The 20516-nt window shown below is 41.9% G+C and overlaps 1 protein-coding gene across 1 annotated transcript; it reads right to left on the bottom strand.

Annotated features, from left to right (window-relative positions):
• Positions 1 to 19262: 19262 nt before the first annotated feature.
• On the bottom strand, positions 19263 to 20252 carry LOC122731818 (olfactory receptor 10V1). The gene has a single exon (XM_043972088.1). The coding sequence runs from the start codon at positions 20250 to 20252 to the stop codon at positions 19263 to 19265; it is 990 nt and encodes a 329-aa protein (XP_043828023.1).
• Between the last annotated feature and the right edge of the window lie 264 nt (positions 20253 to 20516).

Genomic DNA, 20516 nt, shown 5'->3' on the forward strand with positions numbered 1-20516 from the left:
ATCATGTCAACTTCAAGTGAGTCAATCAGCAGAGTCAATCCAATCAATCTTAATCCAATCAATCCCCTGGAGCTGGGGCCTTTGGGTGGTCCAAAACCCATAATTTTCTCACACTTGGCATTTAAAGTGCTTAGTGAGGGGCAGCTAGGTGGTGCAGTGGATAAAGCACCGGCCTTGGATTCAGGAGTACCTGAATTCAAATCCAGCCTCAGACACTTGACACTTACTATCTGTGTGACCCTGGGCAAGTCATTTGCCCTGCAAAAAAAAAATTTAAGTGCTTAATGATATGGCCTTGCCACTTTTCTAGGCTTATTGCCCAGTATTGCCCTTCACATACTCTATAGCTCATTCAAACCCACTTGTCAACTTGTTCCTTGGGTACTGTTATAGAGCTTGTGAGCAGCACCTATATCATAGGGTTGTCTGTGAGGATCACATGAGATAACATTTATAAAAAGCATTTGACATAGAACCTGGCATATAGAATGCTAATAATAATAATAACAGTTAACCTTTTGTAGAACTTATTATATACCAAGAAGCCAAGAGAGTGCTTTGGGTCATCAGAAAGAACTATTTTGATAGTGAAAATGGGCATTGACAAATTGAAGCACACTGAAGGAAAGCAACCAGGAGTTGGAAGACCAGAGACTAGGGGTGGAATGGTTAAAGAAAAGGTTAAGCCTAGATATGTTTACCCAGGAGGTGGCTAAAGCTATTTATCCCTACTAAGTCAGTCAACAATGACTTATATATGTTTATAAATGAATGTACATCTACTTATTTATATAGGCATATTAAGCCTAGGGAAGAGGCTTAGTAAAGACAAGTTAGCTGTCTTCAAGTATTTAAAAGACTTATACAAAAGGGATTAGAAAAACAATTTTAAAAACTAAATAAACAAAAAAGGGTGGAGGGACTAGACCAATTTTGCAAGGGCCCAAATGGGCAGAAGAGAAAAGCAACCTGGCATAGAGGATGAAGAGAAGGCTGGACTTGGAGTCAGGAAGACCTGGGTTCAAATCCTATCTCTGACACTAGTTATATGACCTCAGGCAAGTCACTTAACCTCTCTGAGCCTCAGTTTCCTCAACTAGAAAAATGAATGCGTTGGGCTAGGTGACCTCTAAAATTTCTCCTAACTCTAATAGTCTATGAACTAAGAACAATGAGTAGTAGATGAGAAAGGACCGATTTTATTTTCCTTATCTATAAAATGAGGGGATTGAATTAGATGGCATCGGGGGCAGCTAGGTAGCGCAGTGGATAAAGAAAGCACCAGCCCTGGATTCAGGAGGACCCGAGTTCAAATCTGACCTCAGACACTTGACACTTACCTGTGTGACCCTGGGCAAGTCACTTAACCCTCATTGCCCCACCAAAAAAAAAAGTTATATTGAATTAGATGGCATCGGAGCAGGAATGTTCTGGTAAATGTTTAACAATCGACTCTCCCCCAAAAAACATACACTTGACACATTTTAATCCGCACACAGTTTAATCTGCATTCATATTTTCTCTATCACTTTCTTAAGTGTAAACAATGAACAAAATTCTAAATCAAACCCTAATTTGTAGCATTTGCCAATTTCTGAGGTGTTAATGCTCACACTGAAGATGTTACAATCAGTTTCAGCTGGCCCTGAGGTCTCTTCCAGCTCTCTCCATGACTCTGAGATGTCATCTGGGTATGAAGAGAAACTTGCCTCGGGTTATAGCTGTCCCAGAGTGGAAGAAGCTGCCACAGAAGAGGGAAGTTTCCTCATCACAGGAGGTATTCAAGCCAAGGTTGTGGCTTCATTTGTCCTGGAGGTTATCAAGAGCATTCCCACCCGGGTAGAGATTAGATTACTAGGTGGTCTCAGAGGATTCCCCTGACTTTGAGTGTCTGGGATTTGGGTGCCATACCTCATCCTTGCCCTTCCCACTTTACCACACTGCCCCCTGAGGAAAACAAAAGGCCCAAGGAACTGCATTCTTAGAAGCGGGGAGAAAATGACTGTTAGAAACTTGGACCAGAATCAAAAATTGGGGCCTAATTTTCCAGTGTTGACACTTGGAGCTGAAGATTTGTCAGGAGACACCAAGTTTTCTTATGTGATTATCCAGTCAACAGATGTGACTACCCTGGGCCTTATTAAAGGAATCTCAACTCTTTAGGGAAGCAGGCTTGTGCATATTAAAAAAGTCCCCTAGTGAGTGAGAGCTTGGGACCTCTGGCCCCAGTCATCAGATCAAAAGATTCCAAGTTTTAATTTAAGAAAGTTAGGCCACCATCCTTGGCAAGGAGCATATAGACAATACTGAAGTGGGAAAATAACTCTGTGACAGCCTGTACCTGTCTGTCTGTCAGCTCCCAAAATATTGAGGTGAAGAAGCAATTGTCTTAATTCCTAGCCATGAGCTATTTGAAAAACACTCCCACATATTTCTCCTTGTTCTCTACCATGTGAAGGTATGTTTTCTTGCTCTTGTCATCCTCTGAGATGTCATCTATAATCTGTCATCTGGAGCTGGAAGGATGTGAGACATCACCAAATCCAGCCCCTCATTTTATAGAGAAGGAACCAGAGGGTCAGAGAGGCAAGTAACTTGCCCAAGATAATTAATAAGGCAGGTAGGATTCAAAGCCAGATTTGCTAGCTCCAATCCTGGCCATTTTTTTTTTTAACCACGCTACTATTCTTAAACACCAGAATTTATTTTGAATTGGTAAGCTGTATTTGGATGACAGAGAGCCAGAAACAATTCATTTACCCATTGATTGGAGAATGACTGGGAACAGTGTAACATCTGATGGCAATTTAATTCATTCTAATTTAACAACCATTTTTAGTTATTTTTTATGAACAAAATTAATTTTCTCTCCCTTTATTGAAACAAACAAAAAAAAAGAAAACTGTTGTTAATAAATTTGTATAATCAGGCAAAACAAATTCCTTTATCAGCCATATACAAAAAGAAAAATGTTTCTATCACCTCTGTGACAGCAGGTGGGTGCAGACTTCATTCTCAGCCCTCTGGACTTCTGGTGGCCATTGCCTTCCTCAGAGTCCTTAAGGCTGGTTTCTTAGTGTTGTTGCAGTTAATATACAAATTGTTCCCCTGGTTCTCCTTTCAATGTGTGTTTCTCATGGGCTCTTGTGAGCTACAAGATAAAGAATTGTATTCTAATATTAAGAGCTGGAAGGAAAATTAAGGATCAGCCCAACCTCTCCCCATGACAGTTCACTGAGTCCTGAGCATCCCTCAAGCACATTCAAATAGCTGCTTAGCCTGGTTTAGTTTCTTTGTACAAAGACATAATAACTAAGCTCCGATCCCTCCTCCTCCCCAGGAATCCAGTAAGGAGCTGTGAGGTAATGCCTGGAATTCCAACTTGGAAGAAGATGACTGAACAACCAGGAGCTGCTATTGTATGTTTGGTCTATGGTAGGAAGTCCCTCCCTTCCGTTGTGACTTCCTGAATCAAAACAAATGAGATGATTATTATCACACATGGACATCCCAGGGGGAGGCTCTGATCCTGATCCTGGCAATTGACTTCTAAGGTGAGGTTGTTCCTGAGTCAAGAGTCTCATTAAATCAGAAATCTCTTCCAGCTCCTGCTACTTACTGCAAGAGAATGATGCTCCTCCCCCCTGACATCCCTCTATCTCATTGATGTGAAGTCCAAAGGAGAACGGGAATAGCACCAACTCTGAGCATCGAACCATTCAAAATCTTACTCTGGGGCAGCTAGGTGGCGCAGTGGATAGAGCACCGACCCTGGTGTACCTGAGTTCAAATTCGGCCTCAGACACTTAACACGTACTAGCTGTGTGACCCTGGGCAAGTCACTTAACCCCAATTGCCTCACTTAAAAAAAAAAAATCTTACTCTGATGCTGATGAGTTATGTGACCTGAAAAATGTTCCTTAGCATCTCTAGGCCATTTTCCTCATCTGTCAAATGGGAATCTTTCACTAGAGAGCCACTGATATGCTCTAGACCTATGATCAAGATACTGTGAATCAGAGAATCTCTGAGTTAGACCTCAGAGGTCACTTAGTCCAACCCATTCCTGAACAAGAATCTATGCTTAAAAGTACCTAAACGGGGGCAGCTAGGTGGCTCAGTAGATAAAGCACTGGCCCTGGATTCAGGAGTAACTGGGTTCAAATCCGGCCTCAGACACTTAAAACTTACCACTTACTAGCTGTGTCACTTAACCCCAATTGCCTTAACAAAAAAAAAAAAGTACCCAAATGCTTGAGGACCTTGAGAGGGAGGACACTCTCAAGGGAGGACACTCTCTGTCTCCCCAGGAAAACCATGCCACTTTGGGGTAGCTCTAATTGTTAGGAAGTTTCTTGTTTTACAAGTCTAGATTGATGCTTTGCAAATTCCACCTATTATTCCTAGTCCTAAGCAACTCCAGTTCCTTTTCCAACTGATAACCTTTCAGTTTTTTTAAGGACACCCAGGAAGATAAGGCCCTTTACCATCCTAGTCACACCCTTAGAGCAAAATGCATATTAAACAATCCAAAAATACCACCTGATGCTTACTAAATTGACAAAGATAATTTAAAATAATAAAATTCAAAGTTTTAGATTTTTAATTTAATTTTGTTTTCAATTAACAAAAATCTTTTTTTTTCTCCCTCCTCTCTACTTTTGGGGAGAAAAAAAGAAAAGAGAAAAGCAAAACCTTTTAAACAGATATGCATAGTCAAGCAAAATAAATTCCCACAAGGCCACATACAAAAAATATGTCTCATTCAACACCCTGAGACCATCATCTATCCATCAGGAAATAAGTAACCTAGATTAGAAGTATCAAACAGGCTGCACATAGCCCAAAATATTTCCTACTGGCCTTGAACCAGATTGAAATGTAATTAGGAAACATTTAAATAAAGAAAAATTTTAAACCATGGATAATGTTAATATGTGGTTTTCTAAATCAATATGCAATCATCAGGGATCCTTATCTATGGTTTAGTAGCCCCCATTTCTGTTTGACTGGCCTAGCTCATCATCAGTTCTCTGGAATCATGAGAGATTACTTCATTGAAGAGAGTTCTTAAGTGTTAGAAAGTTGTTTGTCTTTAGAGTGTCGTTATTATTTTGTAAATTTTTCTGGTTCTGCTCATTTCACTCTGTATCAGTTTATACAAGTTTGCTCAAGTTTCTCTGAGACCACACTTTTCATCTTCTCTTACAGTTTGATAGTATTCCCTTACATTCCCATATCATAATTTATTCATCCATTCCTCCAAAGAATGGGCAACTCCCTTAGTTTCTAGTTCTTTGCCACCACAAAAATGGGTATGGGGCTGCTATATTTTTGTTCCTCTTGATTGTATCTCTTTAGGGTATAAACTAGTAGCTCTATCACTGTGTCAAAAAGGATGCAGTTTAGTAACTTTGGAAACATAGTTCCAAATTGTTTTCCAAAATGGCTAGACCAATTCACAGCTCCATCAATAAGACTTTTTTTTTTTGGTGGGGCAATGAAGGTTAAGTGACTTGCTCAGGGTCACACAGCTAGTAAGGATCAAGTGTCTGAGGTCGGATTTGAACTCAGGTCCTCCTAAATCCAGGACCAGTGCTTTAGCTACTTCACCACCTAGCTGCCCCTGACCTCTCAATTTCTTAACCAATACCAACTCATTGGGATGATTACTGCTTTGTAGTGTAGTTTGTTATCATACTGAGGCCCCCTTCCTTCCCAATTTTTCCCCATGTATCCCTTGAGAGTCTTTTTTCCAGTAGATAATATTTTATTTTTACCAATTACATATAAACACAATTTTTAATATTCATTTTTTTTGTTTTTTTTCAGGGCAACAAGGGTTAAGTGACTTGACCAGGGTCACACAGCTAGTAAGTGTCAAGTGTCTGAGGCTGGATTTGAACTCAGGTCCTCCTGAATCCAGGGCTAGTGCTTTATCTACTGTACCACCTAGCTGCCCCCAATATTCTTTTTTTTTTTTTTAGTGAGGCAATTGGGGTCAAGTGACTTGCCCAGGGTCACACAGCTAGTAAGTGTTAAGTGTCTGAGGCCGGATTTGAACTCAGGTACTCCTGACTCCAGGGCCGGTGCTCTATCCACTGCACCACCCAACTGCCCCCCAATATTCATTTTTAACATAAAATTGTGAGCTCCAAATTTTCTCTGTCTTTTCCTCCCTTTCCCCTTCCCTAAGATGGTAAGCAATTTGACATAGGTTATATAGGTATAATAATAGAAAACATATATCCATATCAGTCATGTTGTGAAAAAGAAACAGAACAAAAGGAAAAAACTACCCAAAAAAGAGAAAATAGTGTGCTTTGATCTGCATTCAGACTCCAGCAGTTCTTTCTCTGGATGTGTAAGGCATTTTCCATAATGAATCTTTTGCACTTGTCTTGGATAATTGTATTGCTGAGAACTAAGTCAATCATGGTTGGTCATCACACAATGTTGCTGTTACTATGTACAATGTTCTCCTGGTTTTTGGTCACTTCACTTTGCATCAATGCATGTAAGTCTTTCCAGGTTTTCCTGAAATTCACCTGCTCATCATTTCTTATAGCACAACATTCATATACCAAAACTTGTTTAGCCATTCCCCAATTGATGGGCATTCCCTCAATTTCCAATTCTTTTCCACCACAAAAAGAGCAACTATAAATATTTTGGTACATGGAGGTCCTTTTCCATTTTTTATGATCTCCTTATCCCTTAAGACTCTTGACCTCTCCAACCATGACCCAGAAGTCTTTTTATCTTGGAAGCTTATAACAACCCTCAAGCTCACATATTAGTAGTATTCTGTGAACCTTCAACCTTTCCGTCTGATTGGAACCCCCATCCATTCCTGTCCAGCTTCCTTTTATGTGTTGTCTTTTTTCATTAGAATGTAAGCCCCAGGAGGGCAGGAACTGTCTTTCTTTTTACATGATTCTTTCCATTTATCATTGAGCACAATGCCTGTCACATAGTAAACCTGTTTTTAAAACGCTTGTTGAATGACTAGCTGACAAGTAGCTACATAAAGCAGTACATAGTGTTGGAGTCATCAAGAATTCAAAATCTATCCCACACTATCTGAGTAATCCTGGGTAACATATGAGAGGAAATGACCCCTGCTCAATAATCCTCTGGAACTCAGCATCTATGTGTGAAAGGCTCGTTTATTTTCATCTAGAGAGAATAAGTGCAAATAAGTGCTACAGCCAGCAAATGCAAAGCATAGAGGCTTGCAGGCCCCTTTTTAATCCCTAGCCCCTAACTAGAAACGGACCCTCCCCTTGTTCATCATTGGCTGATTACTTAAGGGTTACAATCTAAGCACAAAAGCTAGTTAATCAGATTTCGGTATTCTTAACCCTAATTTCCATAATTATTCTTTGAGTTCTTAGCTAATGGGGAGGTGACACAGGGGCATTCCTTCAATCCTCCCTTATATAGACAGAGCCTGGGAGAGGACCTAGTTGAAACCAGCTCAGGGCTACTTGAACCACCTGATCTGTCTGCCAGAAGGAAGGGGCACTGAGACCTGAGTACTCAGACAGGTCTGAATGAGTATAATTTGAATGGTGCTAATGTGGTGGTTGTATCATACTGTGAGGAGACCATTGCTCCTTTCCTCACAACACACTTAGTCTCTGCCACAATTTCCTCACTTGTAAAATGGGGACAATAATAATATCAGCTATCTCTCAGGAATGTTGTGAGGATCATATGAGATATTATTTGCAAAACAAATCCTAAGGGTTATTAAATGCTAGCTACTTTTGTCATCCAAGATTATGAGCCACAACACCCTGACAGGGAACCAGCTTAACTTGGGTTTAGCTAACCCAAATCTCCCTAATCTTGGAGGGATCATAGCATAGCAAACATGGAGTCAGAAGAACCTGGGCTCAAATCTTGCCTCAGATTCTGAGTGACCCTGGACAAGTCACTTAACCCTTATGTGCCTTTGTTTTGTCCTCTGTAAAATGAAAGGGTTGAACTTGGCCTCTAAGGTCCCTTCCAGCTTTAAACACTGATTACCATCAGCAGTGACCAAGGAAACACCCCCTGGGATGAAGTTAGAACTGTCTGAAGTTACAGGATTATGAATGCCCCATCTCATAAGTACTGCTGCAGGAGTTTAGAGGACAAAAAGAGAATTTCCGGCAGGAAAGGCTTCACTGAAAAGATGACATTTCCTGTAGGTAGAACAAGAACAGACTGAGACCTGGTGGAAGGAATAGAGAACAAAAACGCATAAACAGACATAAACATAACATTTTGTGAAGACCTACCTGATTGAAGTCCAGGTCACACATAAATGTGATAATTGGAGTGACACCATCTGCTGGAGAGTTACTGTAGGAAAGCTCTGCCATGAGGAGAAGGCATCTGAGGGCAAAGCCATGTGGCTTGGAAAGTCAATTCCTTGGCATCAGGAAGTGGTTTGCTCATGGGTACTGTCGATCTAAGGTACCAGCCAATTAGCTTGGAGGTGTGTGTGTGTGTGTGTGTGTGTATGGGATGTTCCTGGTTTTCAGAGGAGGCTTGTGGGATGAAGAAGGGGCAGTTCTCTCTCTTTCACCAGGACCTCGTGGAGTGTGGAGCTAGAAATGCTGGCTCCCTGAGATAAATGTAGACATCTAGGCCTCTTTCTCTCTCTTCACCAAACTCTTATGCTTCTTAATAAATGCTTAAAAGTCTAAACTGTTGCTAAAGCTTCTAATGTATTGGTGACCACTCATTAGATTTTTTAGACAGTATAGCTAGAAGATTTTTTTAGACAGTATAGCTAGAATTTTAGCCACATTACAGAATCAACAATTCCAATGATGACCACAAAATATTCATAAAGGAACAACGAGAAGACTGGAAAAATAAAATGAATGAGACTGTGATTAGTCAGGCTGATTAGGTATGAGTTATTACTTGAGAAAGTTGACAGAAAGGAGCCATTATAAGCAATGTTTTAAGAATGTTCATTTGACTTTTTACATTGCCCTCTCCCCTAAAATTAGTTGGTCTAAAGTGGAATACACTCTAAACTCATTTTGACGATAAACTAAGTAACCCCTTGTGAGAAAATAATTATTAATAATGAGTTTCTTGGGGGGACCCAGTTTTAGCCCTTCCACCCACCCACCTACTTTGAGGAACTTTAGCTGGTTTAGCACCAGCCCAAGGGTACAACAGAGATGAAGATTGATTGTTTTGTTTAGCTCATTGAAGGACTGATGGGATTAAACCACACCTAGACTTTGCCCTTGGCCCTTGGAGAGAGTTTTGCACACATCCCCCTTATGTCATCTATAGAGTTCATTTTAATTTGAACCACTCTCAAGTCATGTCAATCTATGGAATCGAATGATGCTAACCAATTAGCTTTGATCAATGTATAATGAGGATAAAAGCCTTGACCACATGAGAGTTGCCATCTTGACTCTCAATCTTGCCTTGCTTGGACCCACTCCCTTGGCTTGACTCACCCAGTATAAGTATCTTAGGGCTTCTGAACTCTCCTGGAGACCACATGCTGTGGGTTGGTCAATTCTTTACTGGTATATATGATATTAATAAATAAATGTTTACTGCCAAAACAGGTGCAATAGCCATTAATATATAAGTAGCAATAATTTTAGAAAGCACAGTCTAGGGCAGCTAGGTGGCACAGTGGATAAAGCACCAGCCCAGGATTTAGGAGGACCTGAGTTCAAATCTGGCCTCAGACACTTGACACTTACTAGCTATGTGACCCTGGGCAAGTCACTTAATTTAACCCTGTCTGTCTCAGTTTCCTCTTTGTAAAATGAACTGGAGAAGGAAATGGCAAACCACTCCAGAATCTTTGCCAAAAAAACCTCTGGTGACAGATATGTACAACAATAATAAGCTACAGGAATGTGGCTAGGTCAGTAATGAACCTTGCCTCCCAAGTTAACCTGTAATTCCAGCCCAAATTCATTTGAATATTGAAGCAAAGAAATCTTGACTAAACAGACTATGGTATATGAATGTCTTGTTGCTATTCAGTCATTTTCAGCCTTGTCCAACTCTTCATGATCCCTCATACCACTTTGCCATTTAAATAATATAGTCACACAATTATCTGTCTCATAAACACGTAGTTTTTTCTGTGTTATCTTTAAATGGTAGGTAATCTCAGAGGTTAGAACAGGAAAAGGTGTCCTGCTATAGGTGCTGTTTAAACTGCCCCTTAATGGAAGCCAGGAGGTGGAGACTGTTTTAGATTTGGAAGACAGACAGTGAAAATGCCCAGAGGCCAGAAATGGAATGTGGTGTTTGAAGAACCTAGGTAGGCAGGGGCAGCTAAGGGCCCAGTGGATAAAGCACCAGCCCTGGATTCAGGAGGACCTGAATTCAAATTTGGCCTCAGACACTTGACGCTTACTACCTGGGTGACCCTGGACAAGTCACTTAACCCTCATTGCCCAGCAAAAAAAAAAAAAGAACTTAGGGAGGCCACTCTCTCCAGAATGCAGAGAGGACACAGAGAGGACCAAAGTGTAAGAAGGCTGGAAAGGTAGGAAGAGGCCACATTTTGAGGGACTTGGAAGCCAAATAGATTTTATGTGTGTGTGTGTGTGTGTGTGTGTGTATACACATATTTATGATCTATTTATAATTATATAATTAATAATATAATATAAATTATATAATCTATTTGGCTTCCAAGTCCCTCAAATATATATATATATATATATATATATATATATATCCCCCCCCCCGCCTCGGGGCAATGAGGGTTAAGTGACTTGCCCAGGGTCACACAACTAGTAAGTGTCAAGTGTCTGAGGCTGGATTTGAATTCAGGTCCTCCTGAATCCAGGGCCAGTGCTTTATCCATTGTGCCACCTAGCTGCCCCTAGATTTTATATTTGATCCGAGAAGTTATAGGGAGCCACTGAAGTTAATGGGGGAAGGGGAGGTCAGATCTACTGTTTGACATGGTCAGACCTATAGTTTGGGGAGGTCACTATGATAAGAGGATGCAGTGGAATGAAGAGACACTTGAGGAAGGGAGATCAATTCGAAGGCTAGTGCAATAGTCTAGGTGTGAAGCCAGGTGAGCCTGAACCTGGGTGGTAGGTAGTTGTATAAGTGGATGGGAATAAAATGAGTAGCATTTTAAGGTTTGCAAAGTGCTTTACATATGCTAACTCATTTGATCCTCACAACAACCGGGTGAGTTAAGTATTATCACTATCCCCATTTTACAAATGAGGAATCTGAGGCAGACATTGATTAAATGACTTGCCCAAGGTCACACACCTAGTAAGTGTCTGAGGAAAGATTCCATGTTTGGAGTCTTCTTGACTCCAAGTCCCCTGATCTAGCCTCTACACCACCCGATTAAGCCACAGATGCAGAATGAGACATCTTCTGCCATGGATAATGTGGAGATTTGCTTTGCTTGCCTATATCTATTTGTTGCAAGGCTTTTGTTTTTCTTTTAAAATGGTGGGAGTGGGAAGGAGAGAAAATCCATGCTTGTTAAGTATAAAATCAATTTTTAAAAAATGAATCTTGGGAATATCTAATTATAAATTAGGCTTTAATTTCTACCCAGATAAATCTAATTGAAAAGAAAACACTTAATTTTAGCCAGTCATCCAGACTGATTTTTGTTAGCTGGTTGTGGTGTCTCCACTAAAGGTGGTCAGTTGACTCTCCTGGGGAGAGGGTCTAGTCAACCCCAGCGGGGTATCAAACATGTGGCCTTTATACCTCTCAAAAGTGCAGCCGAGCCACATTAAAACACAATCAGTAAATGTTTCACAAAATAAATGAAAATCAATGTAAATAATGTTAATTTGTGGTTCTCTAAAGCAATCTGCAGCCCAATGAGATTTGTTTGTCCTTGAGTCTGACCCTACTGCTCTTGCAGATTACACTTGAGATAGTCAGTGGGTGGCCCTGAACAGAAGAACCAAGAAGCTAATAATAGCTAGTGGCAAAGCTTCAAAAAGGCCAGTCACATAGAAACCCTAACTCTAACCCTACTGTTGCCCTTCCCCCTACTGCCTATTTCCTTTCAAAAAGCGGCATGCCCCAGAGCCTCCCTTAGGCTTTTCCAGATCAAACGGAAAAGTTATACTTGATTCCTTCTAAGTTGACAGTTTAATCAGGATGCATGGAATTTTGTAAGGTGGCAGGCTTTCCAAGGGAAGGAGGTGAGGAAGAAAAATATATCAGGCCTGTGCGGAAGAGTTTATTGAGTTTATTGAATAGGGTAGCGACAGTCAGATGTGCACTTTAGGAAAATCACTAGCAGCTGTGTGGGCAGTAAATTGGAGAAGGGAGAAACTAGAAGCAGAAAGACCTACTATGTGTCAAGTACTCTACTACAAAGACAATCTAGGGAAGATCAGAAAAGGTCTCTGGTAAGAGGTTTTGCAGTTACCTCTTTAAAGGAGGCTATTACAATGGTCCAAATGAGAGGTGAAAAGGACCAGAAGTGGGGTGGTGGTCTTGTGAGTAGAATAAAAGGGGCAGATGTAAAAGGCATTGTGAAGGCAGAAATGAGAGTATTTGGATACTAATTATATATGTGGTAGAAGTGAGAGTGTGAAGTCACAGATGATGCTGAAGTTGCAAACCTGAGTAACTGGAAGGATAATGATGCTTTTTTTTTTCAATATTCATTTATTAAGTCTGTGTGTTGGGGGCGGCTAGGTGGCGCAGTGGATAAAGCACCGGCCCTGGATTCAGGAGGACCTGAGTTCAAATCCGGCCTCAGACACTTGACACTTGCTAGCTGTGTGACCCTGGGCAAGTCACTTAACCCCCATTGCCCCACCAAAAAAAAAAAGTCTGTGTGTGTGTGTGTGTGTGTGTGTGTGTGTGTGTGTCAATTGGGGTTAAGTGACTTGCCCAGGGTCACACAACTAGTAAGTGTTAAGTGTCTGAGGTCAAATTTGAACTCAGGTCCTCCAGACTCCAGGGCCGGTGCTCTATCCACTGCACCACCTAGCTGCCCTGATAATGGTGCTTTTAACAGAAAAAAATAGGAAGTTCAGAAGGGGGTAGGCTTAGGAGGAAAAGATAATGAATTCTTTTTTTGACATGTTGAATTTTAGGTGTCTATAGGACATCCACTTGGAAAGGTCTAATTGGCAATTGAAGATGTGCCACTAGAACTCAGTGGAGAGGAAGGTTGGATAAAGATTGGAGACTCATCTGCTTCGAGATGATAAATGAATTCATGGGAGTTGGTGTGGTCACTAAGTGATAAAATGGAGTCAGAGGAAAAAAGATGGCACTGGATGGAGCCTTGGTATACAGCCTTCCCAGTACGGATGCAGGATATTGATGATGAACCAGCAAAGAAGACTTAGGAGACAGGTAGAAAGAGAACCAAGAGAGAGCAGTGTCATGAAAACACAGAAAGTAGAGGTTATAGGGGCAGCCATGTGGCGCAGTGGATAGAGCACCGGCCCTGGACTCAGGAGGACCTGAGTTCAACTCTAGCCTCAGACCCTTGACACTTACTAGCTGTGTGACCCTGGGCAAGTCACTTAACCCCAATTGCCTCACAAAAAAAAAAAGAAAAGAAAGGAGAGGGTATAAAGGGTGGTCAAGAGTGTCAAATGGGCCCCCGGTTGGTTACCCTAGAAGTTGTCTGGGGAGGTAGAGAGGTCAAGGAACTTTTTCCTTGAATCCTCAGGATTTTTCCCTTGAGATCAAGGAACCTTCTCCTTGAGCTCAACCAAAGAACAGACACACCTAAAAGAGATAAGCAGCACCAGATCAAACTGAGCTAGCCCGAGGACCACCACCCAGCATTCCAGTCCTCCTCACCCCCTTGATGAGGTAATCCTGTTAGGTATGACTACACCAGAAGGAGACAAAGAAACCACCCACCAGTAGACTGCTTACTACCCACCAGGAGAGTTACTGCCCATCTCCAGATTGCCCATGATCCATCATCAAACTACCCCAACCCACCACCAGACTACTTCCAACCCATCACCCAATAAGGGACATTTTACCCACACCATCTTACTTAGCCCTATAAAAGGGCACTCCCCAGGCTAGTCGGGGAGGAAAGTGTTTTAAACCTTCCTCCCGGCCAGTTTCTCTTGTACCCCAATAAATCTGTTCTTTTATTCCTAAATAAAACTTGTGAGAAAGTGTAATTCTTTACAGAGGAATCCTAAGGACCCACGTGCTTTCCCCCCATATCAGAGAATAATTTCAGTTGAGTGATGGTAACAGAAGCTAGATTTATTTTTGTCCTTTATATTCAAAAAGGACCAATGATGTCATGATGTTAGGGCCAAGGTACAGCATGTACTGTAGCTGATAATCAGCCCAATATAAGTTTGGAAGGCTCGACTCCAGGTCAGGCACAGTCCATCTGAACATTTGGGATGGAGGTGTCTCTAGATTTGTGCATCTCATTTCCTCTGTGATCCCAAGATTCCACTTTGCTCATAGAGCACAGGGCTTTCTTTGATGAGGGCATGCCATGCTGCGTGATCTTGTGCCCATGTCTCCCACGTCAGAGACCTTGAAAGTATCCTTGTACCACTTCTTCTGACCTCCATGTGTGGGTTTGCCTTGTGAAAGTTCTCTGTAAAATAGTTAAGCAAGGGGGCAGGTAGGTGGTGCAGTGGATAAAGCACTGGCCCTGGATTCAGGAGGACCTGAGTTCAAATCCACCCTCAGACACTTGACACTTACTAACTGTGTGACCCTGGGCAAGTCACTTAACCCTCATTGCCCTGCAAATTAAAAAAAATATTTAAGCAAATGTACATTTGAACAACATGGCTGGCCCATCATAGTTGCCCTCTCTGCTATAGAGCGGGGCAGTTCAGCTTGAGTACCTTATCTTGCCAGGTGATCTTTGGAATCTTCCTAAAATCATTCAAATGGAAAATGATTCAGTTTCCTTCATAGCAATGGTATACAGTCTGGGTTTCCCAGGCATTCAAACAATGAGGTCAGCACAACAGCTCTGTAGACCTTCAGTTTGGTATGAAGCCTAAAACCTCTTTTCTCCCATTTTCTATTTATTTCTTTTTATTTTTTTAAATCATAAAATTATTTTATTCTTTTCCAATAACATGTAAAGATAGTTTTCAACATTTGTTGGTTTTTGTTTGTTTGTTTGTTTGTTTGTTTTTTTAGTGAGGCAATTGGGGTTAAGTGACTTGCCCAGGGTCACACAGCTAGTAAGTGTTAAGTGTCTGGAGGCCAGATTTGAACTCAGGTACTCCTGACTCGAGGGCCGGTGCTCTATCCACTGCGCCACCTAGTTGCCCCTCAACATTTGTTTTCATAAGATTTCTAGTTGCAAATTTTTCTCCCTCCCTCCCTGCCCTCCCCAAGACAGAAAGCAATCTGATATAGGTTATATATGTACAGTCACATTAAACATATTTCTGCATTAGTCATGTTGTGAAAGAAGAATCAGAACACAAGGGGAAAACCTCACAAAAGAAAAAAACACACACACACACACACACACACACAAAAAGTAGAAACAGTATGGTTCAATCTGCATTCAGATCCATAGTTCTTTTTTCTGGACGTGAGAACATTTTCCATCATGAGTTCTTTGGAATTGTCTTGGATCATTGTATTACTGAGAAGAACTAACTCTATAACAGTTGATCATCACACAATGTTGCTGTTACTGTGTACAATGTTCTCCTGATTCTGCTTACTTCACTCAGCATCAGTTCACTTAAGTTTTTCCAGGTTTTCTGAAATCTGCCTGTTCCTCATTTCTTACACCACAATAGTATTCATTACATTCATATACCACGACTTATTTAGCCATTCCCCAATTGATGGGCATTCCCTCAATTTCCATTTCTTTGCCACCACTAAGAGAGCTGCTATAAATATTTTTGTACATGTCTCCTACATTTTCTTTTTGTTTGTTTGTTTTTTTGGTGAGGCAATTGGGGTTAAGTGACTTGCCCCGGGTCACACAGCTAGTAAGTGGCAAGTGTCTGAGGCCAGATTTGAACTCAGGTCCTCCTGATTCCAAGGCTGGTGCTCTATTCACTGTGCCACCTAGCTGCCCCATACATTTTCTTTTAGAGGCTCCAAAGCTAGATTACAGAGGATTCAGCAACATGAGAGGAGACGTAAATAGGTATAGACAGCTTCCTACCCCAGGAGTTAGGCTGAGAAATAGAGATGAAATATAGTATGATAGCTTGAGGGCATTATAGAATCTATTGAGAGTTGTTTTGAGGAAAAAGGAGAGTTGGTTGTATTTGTAGGCTGAAAGAAAAGAACCTGTGGGTAGGAAAAGACTGAAAGAGAGGGAGAAAGAAGGGAGGGAAAGGAGAAAAGAGAAATGAGGAGGGAGAGATAATTGTGGGGGCCATCTGCTAGGGGAGGTAAGAGGAGGATGGAAATGAGAAGTCACCCTTGGTGAGAAGGGTCACCTCTTAATTAGAGATCTGAGTAAAGGAGGGGAGAATGAAGGTTGACATCAAAGGGTGTTTAAATGTAAAGAAGGAAATAATAGGTAGCTCTTGGTGAGTTATCTCTATTTACTCAATAAAACATGAGGTAAGGTTCTCATCTAACAACTTAGTATGGGAGGCATGTAGAGATAAAAAGGTTTGAAATAGCCTCTGTGGTAAATGGGATTGAGAATCAGTTAGGGAGGAGGAAAAGAATTGTCTTGGAATGAAGACCTAGTTGAGATTAGATAACATAAAATTAAAGTGTTCCTAGTCATTTGAGTTGCCATGACTTTAATCCAGAAATATATGCATAGGGAGGAGATGGTTGGTGGGATCAATCCACTTGTAACCCATATAGACTCTGTAGGTCCTTATCTCAACTCATATTCACACTGTTAGGTCCCCCACAGTAATTTCTCTCAAAATTCTAAGGGTAACACCAAGGGGTCAAGGTATTCTTTTCTAGTGCTACCTTCGATGAACCCTCAATGTAAAATATGTGGGGGGAGGTAATGTTGTTTAAATAGAGACAAACCATTTGCAGGTGACTTGGATAGATAAGTTCTTAGGTTTGACCCACCTTTGAAGAGAGTAGAAGAGCCATGCCTACACTCCCAAGTGTGTAAATTGGGTGGAGAAGCAAGCTAGATCCAGGACTGAGGATAAGTAGTCTCTCCCTCAGGCTCCAAAAGGGGTCCTGAGTTATTAGTATATCTGCCACCTCTTGAATATCTTGAATCTGTGAAAATGGATACCTCGAGCGGCTAGGTGGCGCAATGGATAAAGCACCGGCCCTGGATTCAGGAGTACCTGAGTTCAAATCCGGCCTCAGACACTTGACACTTACTAGCTGTGTGACCCTGGGCAAGTCACTTAACCCCCATTTCCCTGCAAAAAAAAAAAAAATGATACCTGAAAATGGATACCTCAATTTGCTTGAGGCCCCCAATTATATAAGTTATCAGAAAAACTTATAAAGACTGGCTGCATTGGCTAACACACCAACAATCCTTTGCAGTGACCAAAGTCACCCCAGCTGGAAAATGAGTAACTGAAGTCAATTAAGCTCATACCAGCATTAAAGCTGATCCTGAACTATTTGGTGATATTGGTTTACAGACCTTCAAGAGCCATTCCTATCTCACCAGACTGCAAGTTATGAGACTGAACACATCCTGTCTTCAGCTCTTTCCCAACTCTGGTTATGGGACTCTCAGAATTATCCAGTTTTTTGAGAGCTCTCCTTATCAAGCCTTGCACTGTGAACTGCTTATCACCAAGCATGCTTTCTGATTTGTGTATTAAAGCCCACATCCTTGACGCCCGGAATTCCTCACTCCCCCTCCCCTTGAGAATAGAACCCACTGACTAAACCCACCTTTCCCTCCAAAATTCTTTAACTGCCTTTCTTTAAAATGTGTATAAACCGGGGCAGCTAGGTGGTGCAGTGGATAGAGCACCAGCCCTGGATTCAGGAGGACCTGAGTTCAAATCCTGCCTCAGACACTTGACACTTGCTAGCTGTGTGACCCTGGGCAAATCACTTAAACCCCATTGCCCTGCAAAAAAAGGGGTTTAAATCTCAAGAACTGGACTTTGCATTTTCTGGAAAACTGGCCTTTTCATTGTCTAGTCTTCTGCTTTGTGGAACGAGAGATCTAAATTCCATTTAAGAGAGGTTTGCTGTGGTCTACAGATCTAAGAATCAGAACTCTGGGTTCAGAAGGAAGGAACTGAGATTGGGAAGGGAGGAAAGTTAAGCCAGACAGGAACGGTGATTTAGGAGAGTACTGAGGGATGGAGGAATTGGAGATCTGGATGAAGATGAATAGGTTTAATAGAGGTGAGGCACAGGGAGAGATAGATTGAGAGGTGGTTACTGATAAAAATTTTCCAGTTTCTATTTATTGATATTAATCACTCATTTGGATGGAGACACATTTACCTCATTGACAGCTCATAGAATGTCAGAATTGTATGGGATATTTAAGACTATCTAGTCCTGTCTTCTCATTTAACCAAAAAGGAAACTAAAGTCCAGAAAAAGGAAGTGACTTGCCTTGACCACACATATGACCTCACAGGTGGTAGGTAATACACATACACACAGGGAGTAGGTGACAGAACTGGGCTCCAAACCCTACTCTCCTGGCTCTGAGCCCAGAGGTCTTTAATGAAAACTCACATTTTTTGAAAGCACTTTAAGGTTTACAAAGCATTTTCCTCACAATAATCCTGGGAGGTAGGTCATGCAAATCATCATCATTTTGGTTTTTGGTTTTTTTGTTTTTGCCAGGCAATGGGGATTAAGTGACTTGCCCAGGGTCACACAGCTAGTAAGTGTCAAGTGTCTGAGGCCGGATTTGAACCCTGGTCCTCCTGACTCCAGGGCTGGTGCTCTATCCACTGTGCCACCTAGCCGCCCCCAAATCATCATCATTTTAAAGATGAACAGATTGAGTTTCAGTGATTTGTCCATGATCATTGGCTGATCAGTAGCAGACTCAAGATATAAATCCAGATGTGAAATGATTAGGCAGTGAGGTGGCTCAGTGGATAGAGGACTGGGCCTGGAGTCAGGAAGACCTGAGTTTAAACCTGGCCTCAGGCACTTACTAGCTGTGTGACCATGGGCAAGTCACTCAACCCTGTTTGCCTCAGTTTCCTCATCTGTAAAATGAGCTAGAGAAGGAAATGACAAACTACTCCAGAATTTTTGCCAAGAAAATCCCATGGAAAATATGGTTCACAGGGTCATGGAAGGTTGGACATGACTGAACAACAACGGGAAATGATTCCCATTCCAGTCCTCTCACTCTACCCACTCTGGTGATCCAGATTCATTTTCCAAGGGTATGGTATCCTCCATTTACATTGAGTCCACAACAACTTGCCCAGGGTTCTCTGAAGGGCATCTTTCAATTCCTTGTTCCTCATACTATAGATGACCGGGTTTAAGATTGGGGTGATAAAGGTATAAACCACGGACACCACACGGCCCATTTCCGGAGAATAGCTGGAGCTAGGAGATAAGTAAATGAAGCTAGTGCAGCCATACTGCAGCAGGACCACAGTGATGTGGGAGGAGCACGTGGAGAAGGCTCGCCGACGCCCTTCCACAGACTGGATGCGTAAGATGGCTGCCACGATGTAGACATAGGAGATGGAGATGAGCGTGAGGGGAATCATCAGGACGATGAAGCTGATGATGTACAAAGCAGTCTCATGGGTGTGTGTATCTGTGCAGGCCAGGCGCATGACTGCGGGCATGTCACAATAGAAGTGGTAGATCTCATTGCTGTGACAGAACGGGAGCCGGAAGATCAACATCGTCAGGGGCAGGGACAGCATGAAGCCTAGCACCAGAGATCCCACTATCAATTGCCTACACAGGTGCCAGCTCATGATGAGGGTGTACCTCAGTGGGTAGCAAATGGCTACGAACCGGTCATAGGCCATGACAGCTAACAGCACACAGTCAGCTCCACCCAAAAAGACAAAGAAGAACATCTGCGTGCCACACCCAGGGAGAGAAATTGGGGTTTTCCCCATGGACAGGAGGTTGGCCAAGGCCAGTGGTGCAATAGCTGAAGTATAAAAAATCTCCAGAACTGCTAAATTGGCTAGAAAGAAGTACATGGGAGTATGGAGTGAGTGGTTAGCCTGGACTACAAGCCCAATGGTGGCATTTCCACTGAGGCTGATTAGGTACATAGCCAAGAAAGCCACAAAAATCACCATCTGTATCTGAAAATGAGATGAGAATGGACGGAAGAAGAACCAGACCATCTCCGTTTGGTTTTCCATGAAAACAATTCATTGGACCTATTAAAAGAAATGAGGACATAAGTATTTCAGAAGGGCGCTGTTGAAAGCCAAATCATTTTATAGAACTTTTCATCTCCCCACCTTGGTAAGGTAACCCAAATTCATTGTTAGTACTTAGCATGTAAGGGACAGGTAGCATAGGAGATAGGGAAATGACTTTAGAGTAAGGAATATCTGAGATCTAGTCCTGCCTCTGGTACATGATACATCCTGGTTGTGTGACCCTGGGCAAGTCATTTAAAC

The sequence above is a fragment of the Dromiciops gliroides genome, chromosome 6 (genome assembly GCF_019393635.1).
Source record: "Dromiciops gliroides isolate mDroGli1 chromosome 6, mDroGli1.pri, whole genome shotgun sequence".
NCBI lineage: Eukaryota > Metazoa > Chordata > Mammalia > Microbiotheria > Microbiotheriidae > Dromiciops > Dromiciops gliroides.

Bases quoted from the DNA above. Each gene is read 5' to 3' on its own strand.
- LOC122731818 (XM_043972088.1), bottom strand. From the start codon at position 20,252: ATGGAAAACCAAACGGAGATGGTCTGGTTCTTCTTCCGTCCATTCTCA.